At 55.4% G+C, this 10,069-nt stretch overlaps 1 protein-coding gene across 1 annotated transcript; it reads left to right on the top strand.

Moving 5' to 3' along the window:
- Positions 1 to 4,317: 4,317 nt before the first annotated feature.
- Positions 4,318 to 9,837, top strand: KLHDC8B (kelch domain containing 8B). Its single transcript, XM_025377814.1, is given in 7 exon segments — positions 4,318 to 4,694; positions 5,649 to 5,824; positions 5,826 to 6,159; positions 7,264 to 7,428; positions 7,763 to 7,987; positions 8,083 to 8,184; positions 8,956 to 9,837. Coding segments are annotated over 6 exon segments (1,065 nt in total). The 5' UTR covers positions 4,318 to 4,694; positions 5,649 to 5,782; the 3' UTR covers positions 9,153 to 9,837.
- Positions 9,838 to 10,069: the final 232 nt, after the last annotated feature.

The following is a 10,069-nucleotide window of genomic DNA, read 5'->3' as shown; positions in this document are numbered from 1 at the left end:
CAGGTCAGGGCAGGTATAGTCATTGGCCCAGCCTCAGCCCCTCAATGGAAGGAAGTCCTGCCTCCAGTCTTAACACTGCTCAGAACCCCTTTCCTTTTGCCTAGGAGTCTGGGACCTCAGTCTTTTTACCCGTGCTCTTGGGCTAGTACAGGGGTGGTGGTTATAGGATACAGGTCAAAATCAACCCTAGGGGTCTGTGAGTTCAATGAGAGGTCAGAGTGGTCTCCACAGCTCTGACTGAAGGTCCCATTAGTCACAGGTTCCCAAGTCCAGGTTGGGAGCCATCCTGGGAGCCCTGGTTTCATGGATGAGGTAGTGGGAGCATTTGAACTAGGGTCACAGCATGAGCCAGGAGGCAGAAATATTGCCACAACTCTTGGACCTTGACCCTTGCAGTGGTGCCTTATTTGGTAGTTAGGGTCAGGTGGAAGCCTATTGGCAATCACAGGAGGGTGGTGGTATGCTTCATTTAGGGACTGGGTACTAGCCCTTTTTCCTGCCCATGTGACCCCAGGATCCTCTAGTTGCTCTGTATTTTCCCTGCTTATACAGCAGGGTCCAGGCACTCCTAAAGACAAGTGCCTAGTTCACCCAGCAGTGCCATAGGCCTCATCTGGTGCCTCTTAGCTTCCCAGAGCCTCAGCACTGATGGTGAGGTCCTTGGTGCCTTTAAGTGTAGCCAAGGTATCTAGCAGGAACTGCAAAATCTCCTGTTCCTCTGGGGTCAGTGCTTCTAGCCTTTTTTTTTGCTGGTGGAAAGAAAGGAAGAGTAGGGTCCCAAGGGCCAGGGTCTCATGGGGTGCAGTCAGGAAGCCCCATCTTGACACCCCCAGTCCCCAGCTGTGGGTGAGTCCAGTCTCTGGCCCTGTCCATGGTTGAGGATTGACTGTTCACTCTCTCAGGACCAATTCAACCAGTTGCCTTGTACAGCTTCTCCAAAGCCAGCAGTGTTGGCCTCCTGTGTGCAGGTGGGCCATGGCTGTGCAAATAGGAACCCCTTCCATAGAGAGTGAGAGCCCATCCTCCAGGGATGACACCAGTGCAAGTATATCCAGACCTCTCTCTGGTGATGTTCAACTCAGAAGTTAGGGCAAATGGAGAACGAGGAAGGGTAGGTCCAATCCTCTGGCTCTGCTGTGTCCCTTCCAGACATGAGAACTGGGGAAATGATAGAGATTAGGGGTAAGGATCATGGGGTACCTAGCTCCCTTTGGGGGTGGTAGGGCCTAACTTTTTGCCTCCTGGTGCCCAGTATGCCCTAGATGGAACTCTTTGGGAGCACTCGTCAGAGTGCAGTCTGACTTGACCTGGACTCTAGTGGATGCTGAGCCTACAGGCACAACTGGGATCAGACGGGATGAGATGAGAGAGAACACAGGGTGATCCCAGAACCCAGTCCTTGCTTTCCATTTGGCATCTTATATGGTTCTTTTTTTCTTCTTCCTTTTTTTTTTTTTTTTGAGACAGAGTCTCTTTTGTTGCCCAGGCTGGAGTGCAGTGGCATGATCTCAGCTCATTGCAACCTCTGCCTCCCTGGTTCAAGCAATTCTCCTACCTCAGCCTCCAGAGTAGCTGGGACTACAGGTGCCTGCCACCGTGCCTGGCTAATTTTTGTATTTTTAGTAGAGGTGGGGTTTCACCATGTTGGCCAAGCTGGTCTCAAGCTCCTGACCTCAAATGATCCCAAATGATCCACTCACTTTGGCCTCCCAAAGTGTTGGGATTACAGGCGTGAGCCACTGTGCCTGGCCAGTGTTTTGTATTTTTAGTAGAGCCAGGGTTTCACCACGTTGGCCAAGCTGGTCTCGAACTGCTGACTTCAGGTGATCTGCCCACCTCAGTCTCCCAAAGTGCTAGTATTACACGAGTAAGCCACCTGCTCCTCCAGCCTCATATGGTTCTCAGTGGATCCTGGACCCACCTCTGTCTGAGCAGAGAGATCTGATGGAGATCTAGATGTGAATGAAGGCAGTAGCTTGGGAGGTATTGCCTCAAGAGGAAATATGTGTGCCAGGGAGAAAAGCCAGGGTTGAATCTTGAGGATCCAATTCCTGGTGATGGAGAAGAAGCAGAGCCTGCAAAAGATTCTAGGCCGGGTGCAGTGGCTCATTCCTGTAATTCCAGCACTTTGGGAGGCCGAGGTGGGCAAATCACGAGGTCAAGAAATTGAGACCATCCTGGCCAACATGGTGAAACCCCGTTTCTACTAAAAATACAAAAAAATTAGCTGGGCGTGGTGGCACGTGCCTGTAGTTCCAGCTACTCAGGAGGCTGGGACTACTCTGGAGAATCGCTTGAAACCACCGGAAGGCAGAGGTTGCATGAGCCGAGATCGTGCTAAAAAAAAAAAAATATATATATATATATATACACACACACTCCAGCCTGGGCGACAGTGAGACTGTGTCTCAAAAAACAAAACAAAAACAAACAAAAAGGATTCTGAGAGGCAGGACAAGCAGCAGGAGGAAGTTGAGGTCACAAGGGGCAAAACTTTGAAGATGCTAGCAAGATTTAGTTAAGGACCACAGGCACATATAGTTTTAGCTCTATGGTATTCCATGATGACTTTTCCAAGAACAATTTTTTTTTTTTTTTGAGACGGAGTCTGGCTGTGTTGCCCAGGCTGGAGTGCAGTGGCCGGATCTCAGCTCACTGCAAGCTCTGCCTCCCGGGTTCACGCCATTCTCCTGCCTCAGCCTCCCGAGTAGCTGAGACTACAGGCGCCCGCCACCTCGCCCGGCTAGTTTTTTTTTTGTATTTTTAGTAGAGACGGGGTTTCACCGTGTTAGCCAGGATGGTCTCGATCTCCTGACCTCGTGATCCGCCCTTCTCGGCCTCCCAAAGTGCTGGGATTACAGGCTTGAGCCACCGCGCCCGGCCTCCAAGAACAACTTTTGGGGAGGAGTGGCAGCACACTGAGGTGGCAAGTAACAAGAAGGTGGAGGCTGTGAGGACAGATGGCTTCAAGAGTTTGACTGGAGGGGAGGAAGGGGAGACTAGAGGGACTTGGGGTGTTGGGAGGTATCTAAAGGCAAGTGGCTTGTAAGTGCTTAATTGCTGGAAAGTAGGGGGAAGGAACTTGGAAAGGGAACAGTAGCAAATGTGAAGGGGACTGCAGGGCAGTGTGAGCCTCTTGGAAGCCTATTGGCAATCACAAGAGGGTGGCAACAGTGCCCCCAAGTGAGGGCACTGAAGAGCAAGTCCAGGATGAAGTGGGACAAGGAGAATTGAGGCCTTCAAGTCAGGGTCTGTGCAGTCTGTAACCAGTCTTGGCACCACCATTTCTGTGCAGGCCGACTGAATCCAACTGACAGTCCCTGAAAAGGGCGAAGGCTCTCTTCTCTGGTCATGGGGAAGGGTCTACCCATAGACTTCTGGGAAGGCCAGATGTGAGGTAGGCCAGGGAGTTAATAGGTAATGCCCCCAAACAGCTCTCAACCCATGACTAATGGAGATTTGAGAATGAGTACCTCAGCTCCCCTTGCTCTTGGGGGCAGCAATAATGTAAGGCCTATGTTCTATGCTGGCTCCCAGAATCCCCAGCAGGATTTGGTCCCAATTGCCCACAGTGGTAGCTTGCTTGATGACACTTCCTTTATTGGCTGCTTTCCTTGTCTCCTTGCCACTGCTGGTGTTTCTTGGCCTCACCTCCCATACTAACTATATGCATGTATATCTTTGTCCAGGTCTACTTTGGGGGAACTAAGATAAGCACTGTCCATGAAAGGGGGACAAGGCAGTGAGCAGACACAGACAACTGCAAGGACCTCTTCCCACAGGTACCACTGACCTGTACAAATGGGCCCCCAGCTTGAAGACTTAGCTAATACTCTGAATGCTCAGAAGATAGGCAGGGCCAAGCTCTGGGCCTGATATAGGTGGGCCCCTGTCACACCAGTTTGCTCTTGCTTGACCCCAGAGTTGGTTAGAGGCAAGCCCAGGATCCTAAACATGTATAGTAGCCCAGGTCTCTCAGGCCCTACAGGATAAGGCCAGAGTGACCCACTAGGGAGGTCCCTGGTCTCTGACTCTTCCAGCACATCCTCTGCTCAGTATCACTCCCTCCAGGAATTCTCCCCACCCAGGTTTGTAGAAGGGTCGGTACATTCTGTTCCTCCACCCCCGCTAGCCTCAGTGTACACTGTAAGACCTATTCCTGCTTTATGCCCAGGTAAGGGCGACCCAGGCTGCCCCCACGTGACAGAGCCCCAGGCCATGCCCCCAGTGGCCTCCAGGGGGCGCCGCCGGGAAGCCTGTCATTGGGCTCCTGGGAGCTCAGCGGAGGTGGGCAGGCGCCGGCCCCCCAAGCCCTCGGGCTGGGTAGGGCTCAGAACTGCCCCTTGCCATACACGTGTTGTGTCGCTCGCCGCTGCCTCATTTCTACTCCTGCCCGAGGTCGGACGCTAAATTCTGTCAGGCCCAATGTCCACGTGTCCGTTTATCTGTCCGTTTGCGTGTGACCGTGGATCCGCACGCCCTGCTCCAGCTGCGGCATGTGCAGGGTTAAGGCGGGCGGAGGTTTCTCTGAGTCGCAGGGGGAGGGGGGCGAGGGGCGGACCTGGCCCAGCCCCGCCCCGCGCCGGAGCAGTGCAGGAGCCCCACCAGAGCCCGACTTCAGCCCCAGCCAGATCCAGCGTCAGCGGAGGCCGAACGGCGGACCCCTTGCCCTAGCTGCATCGGAGCACCGGCGGGTGAGTCCCGCGGGAACCGCGCTCAGGGGAAGTTTGGGGCGCGGGGTGTAGCACCCCAAGCGCGTTAGCCCAGACCCGCCCCCCACATCCTTGAACTGGAAGTTTGGGGCCAGGAGGCCCTCCTGCCAGGGGTCCAGGAGTGTAGCCCCCAAGAGAAAGGGGTGGCTGGAGAACTTGGGGATCTGCTGCGAGGGAACCCAGAAGTCCAGCTGCCCATTCCTGCTGGAAACGCCCTGAACTCGGACCCTGGAGTCCTGTGGTCATGAGATTCCCCCAACGGCCCCCCCATCCCACTTCTGGACACCAGGAAATCTGGCTTCTGGGGGGTTTGGAATGGGCAAACTCCTGTGGGGGACCTCCAGAGGAGAGTGTGGAACCCTGGTGTGCAGTCCTTACCCTAGTCAGAAACACAGCCTGACTCTGGCCTTTTACTGGTGGGAATAGTTTAACCCTGTGGAATGGCCCCCAGGATGTTGTAAGGATACTCTGGAGTCTGACCCCTGACAGTAGGCGTGGGGACCCCTAGGCTGCCCAGGGCACTCTGGAAGCCAGTAAGGGGAGGATATAGTAGGACTCCCCTCATGCAGAACCAGTGTGAGGCTTGTTGAGGGGAAAGGAAGGGTCTTGGATGGAGAGTCCTGTTCTAATCACCTTACTACCGCCCGCCTAGACCCAGATTTGACCCAGTTGCTGAGTGGTTAGGGTAGTGGGTGGGAAGCAGAATCCTTCATGCCCCAGTGGGAAAGGGGAAAAGCTCCTGGGTACCTGGGGTCTACCCTCCTTCCCACTCCAGGAGGGCCTCCACAGTGATGTACTAGCCAGAGGGGTTGGGTTCTCCCCCTGCCTTTTCCACCAGTGATTTTGGGCTAGCCCTGCCCTCAGCTATGGGCTGCTTATCTGTATCCTGAGGGGATGGTCAGTGGCCCTGACCCCTGTTTTCCCTGTTTCCTCCAGGTGAAGGCAAGGTCCCTGGACTGGTCATATACCTCTTGTGGCCCTGGCAGAATCAAGATGAGGCCCTGTCATGCCTCCCCAGTGAGGCCTACAGTCTGAGCAGACAGCATGGCCTGCCATTGGCAGTGAACACCATGTCTGCAGGAGGTGGCCGGGCCTTTGCTTGGCAGGTGTTCCCCCCCCATGCCCACTTGCCGGGTCTATGGCACAGTGGCACACCAAGATGGGCACCTGCTGGTGTTGGGGGGTTGTGGCCGGGCTGGACTGCCCTTGGACACTGCTGAGACACTGGACATGGCCTCGCACACATGGCTGGCACTGGCACCCCTGCCCACTGCCCGGGCTGGAGCAGCTGCGGTAGCTCTGGGCAAGCAGGTGCTAGTAGTGGGTGGTGTGGATGAGGTCCAGAGCCCAGTAGCTGCTGTAGAGGCCTTCCTGATGGATGAGGGCCGCTGGGAGCGTCGGGCCACCCTCCCTCAAGCAGCCATGGGGGTTGCAACTGTGGAGAGAGGTGAGTGGCGTCCCAAGGAAGGCACTTCAGGTACCCTAACACCTTTTATTATTTCCTGACTTAGTCCCTTACCCTCAGAGACTGAACAAGAGCTGTAATTTTTACATGGGTGCCCAGGATGTGGTCTCATCCCCTGTATCCTTTCCAGCCTAGCTTTGAGCTAGGCTTTCAGCAGCCTTCTATTAACTGCCTTTTCTGGCTAAGGTGGGAGGCAGAGCCCAAGCCAATCCCAGGATGATGGGAGACCCTAGCCATGTTCTTGCCCCACTCCTCATTTCTAAGAGATGGGGGTGGGATGGCCTAATGACTCCCAGGCTTATAAATAGTCTGGGATTGGGGAGAGGAGTAGGGCCTCCGCTCAGAGCCTGTGCTTAGACTTCCTGCCCCACCCCCAACCCTTCCCACACACCAGAGAGCCTGATATGGACAAAGGCCAAATGACCTGGGATGGTTCCCATGGAAGCCCCCAGCTGACTGGCCCATTACCCCAAGGCCCCCAGACATATCATAGCTGACTCTGAGGGTTTAACAGAGGATGAGAGCCTACTCTAATGAAAGAGTGTCACATACAGGTGCTGGCAGGGATCCTGGGGCAGAAGGCTTGTGGACAGTATCTTTACCCAGCAGACCCAAGCCATTCCTCTCCCAGCCCCATCTCCAACTCCAGCTGGTCCCCAATCCCCCTCCCCAGACTGAGCTCTGTGCTAAGCAGATTGATCCCCATGTTTCTCACCCCGGCTTAAGCCATCCCCCCATGTTCCTCCCCGAGGGGAGTCCCCACCTTCTGGCCTCCAGGTCTGACCACCAGCCCAGGCCAGCCCTGCTTGGATGCCAGACTCTGTTGCCATAGCATCTCCAGGGAGACAGAGTCGGATTATAATTAGATCAGCTGCCTCCTGCTCTTTACTCAGAGGGGCCCTGGCCAGAGTAGGAATCCCAGCTCTCCCAGCCCCCACTGCAGGCAGGTAGTAGAGTGTCTGTTCCTGGCGAGGGATGCCATAAACACATGGGTCTCCAGCCACCCCCAGGCCTTACCAGGGCAGCTGTCAGGGTGGGGTACCCTGGCAGGCTGGGGTACAATCTGAACTACTCTTTTCTATGCAGATGGTATGGTGTATGCTCTGGGGGGAATGGGCCCTGACACGGCCCCCCAGGCCCAGGTATGTGTGTATGAGCCCCGTCGGGACTGCTGGCTTTCGCTACCCTCCATGCCCACACCCTGCTATGGGGCCTCCACCTTCCTGCATGGGAACAAGATCTATGTCCTGGGTAAGGGCCTGGGGGATGTGGGAAAGGGGCTCAGAGTTTAGAAATCCTCATCCTCATAGGTTGGCTGGGATAGGGATCGGGCTCAGTCCAGGATGGCAGAACAAAATAAGCTTTGTTGGGGTGATCCATGCCTGCTCTGAGGCTCTGACCCCTGGTGGTCTTGCTGTGGTTGGAAAACCAAACCCCAGTATCTGAGGGACTGTAGGGTGGATGATTCATGTGCAAGTGTGCACACAGCAGGATGTGGGAGGCTGAGGCAGGCAGATCAGCAACCTAGTGAGGAGCACACCAAGCCTCCTGGGCTCCTTCCCAGGTACCCCAATTCCATTGACAGGGGGCCGCCAGGGCAAGCTCCCCGTGACTGCTTTTGAAGCCTTTGATCTGGAGGCCCGTACATGGACCCGGCATCCAAGCCTACCCAGCCGTCGGGCCTTTGCTGGCTGCGCCATGGCTGAAGGCAGCGTCTTTAGCCTGGGTGGCCTGCAGCAGCCTGGGCCCCACAACTTCTACTCTCGCCCACACTTTGTCAACACTGTGGAGATGTTTGACCTGGAGCATGGTGAGCAGTGGCTGTCCTGGGCTGTCCTGCCACTCTCTGTGGGATGGAGGGGCATAGTGCATACGTCACTAGATCTGACCTCCCCTCTCCTGCAGGGTCCTGGACCAAACTGCCCCGCAGCCTGCGCATGAGGGATAAGAGGGCAGACTTTGTGGTTGGGTCCCTTGGGGGCCACATTGTGGCCATTGGGGGCCTTGGTAAGTCTCTATGGGGCTGGGGAGAGGAGGGAGTCCCAAGACAGGCAAGAGTAGCCCCCAGCATGTGTGCCACCTTCTGCCCATCTCCAGGCACTCCAGGGGTCAGGGCTTTGTGAGCTCTTTTCCCTATCTGTGAAGCAGGCAGGATGTGGTCTCCCTGGCCCAGCACTCAGGGTGTTCCTCAGTGACTGGGGGCTCTGTCAAGCACCAGCAAGGGTCTACGAGACAGCAGCAAGAGAAATGACCACTGTATGCACAGTCAAGAGGACATATAGAAACATGAATGGGCCGGGCGCGGTGGCTCAAGCCTGTAATCCCAGCACTTTGGGAGGCCGAGGCGGGTGGATCACGAGGTCAGGAGATCGAGACCATCCTGGCTAACATGGTGAAACCCCGTCTCTACTAAAAATACAAAAAAAAAAAAACTAGCCGGGCGAGGTGGCGGGCGCCTGTAGTCCCAGCTACTCGGAGGCTGAGGCGGGAGAATGGCGTGAACCCGGGAGGCGGAGCTTGCAGTGAGCCGAGATCGCGCCACTGCACTCCAGCCTGGGCGACACAGCGAGACTCCGTCTCAAAAAAAAAAATAAGAGACAAAAAGAAAAAAGAAACATGAATGAATGAACAAATGATGAACACAGGCAATGAAGAGCAAGGCACTGATAGCTCATCCTGGAGTGATACCTACTGGGCTATTCTCTGGGCTCAGGGAGCAGAAGGGCCTGGAGTCCCTACAGCCTGTGCCTCTCACAGCCTTCTCTCTCCTTCTTGCAGGAAACCAGCCATGTCCTTTGGGCTCTGTGGAGAGCTTTAGCCTTGCAAGGAGGCGCTGGGAGGCATTGCCAGCCATGCCCACTGCACGCTGCTCCTGCTCTAGTCTGCAGGCTGGGCCCCGGCTGTTTGTTATTGGGGGTGTGGCCCAGGGCCCCAGTCAAGCCGTGGAGGCACTATGTCTGCGTGATGGGGTCTGAAGGCCTGGTGGGAGCTGTCCACTGGAGCAGCTCATTGCCAGAGGCAGCTATTTCTATGGCTCCTTTTGCTGCTGAGGACACTCACTGTGGCTCTGTCGGATGAGAGAGGCACAGGGGTGAGCACTTGAGACACTGCCTTGGGGCCTTGGGTTAGGGGAGCCTTTGCCTTTAGTGCAGGACACACATATGCTTACACCTACCTTTATCACCATTCTTTCATGAATCATGCCTAGCTCCATCCTTGCCCTGGGACCTACTAGGCCTTCCATCCAACTGGGAAATGGGGAGAAGGAAAGCTGGCCTCATGTTCTTCAGGGTCAGTTCCTATCTGGAGTTGACCAGGCCCACCCCAGTTGCCATTCCTGAAAAATCCCAGATGCCAGGCTGCCTTTAGGGTCCCTGTAGACCCAGGAGAGTTGAGAGGGTGGGGGACACAGAGAGAATAGAGAGGATGTGGGACCTGCCAGAGGGCCAGAGCGCAGGAGTTCAAGCAGAGGAATGCTGGCTTTGGGCCCTCTACACTGCTGGTTGTATGACCTTGGACAAGTCACTTCACCTCTCTGTGCCTCAGCATCCTCATCTATAAATGGGGATCTCTGAAACCTTCCTACCCTACCTACCTCACAGGGCTGTTGTGAGGACCTAGGGAGTTTGGATGTGGAAGTAAAAGTGCTGCTAAAACCTAGTGTGTGGACCCTGGTGTGAACTCCCTTGTTGCTTCCACTGCCCCTGCCTTCCTTTGGGGGTCTCAATGCTCCTAGGGATGAGGGTCCAGAAGGAGCCTCTTGGATCTGGTCGGTGTTCCCAAAGTGATTTGGTATTTCTGTTCCATCTAAGCCAGAGCTTATTCTTTGGCAACATGTGATGACAGCACCTCCTTACTGTCATGGGGGTTAGAGAGCACTAGGACAGTAAGG

This window comes from Theropithecus gelada, chromosome 2 (genome assembly GCF_003255815.1).
Source record: "Theropithecus gelada isolate Dixy chromosome 2, Tgel_1.0, whole genome shotgun sequence".
Taxonomy (NCBI): Eukaryota; Metazoa; Chordata; class Mammalia; order Primates; family Cercopithecidae; genus Theropithecus; species Theropithecus gelada.
The sequence above is the reverse complement of the archived record's forward strand: the minus strand, read 5'-3'. Positions and strand labels throughout refer to the sequence as shown.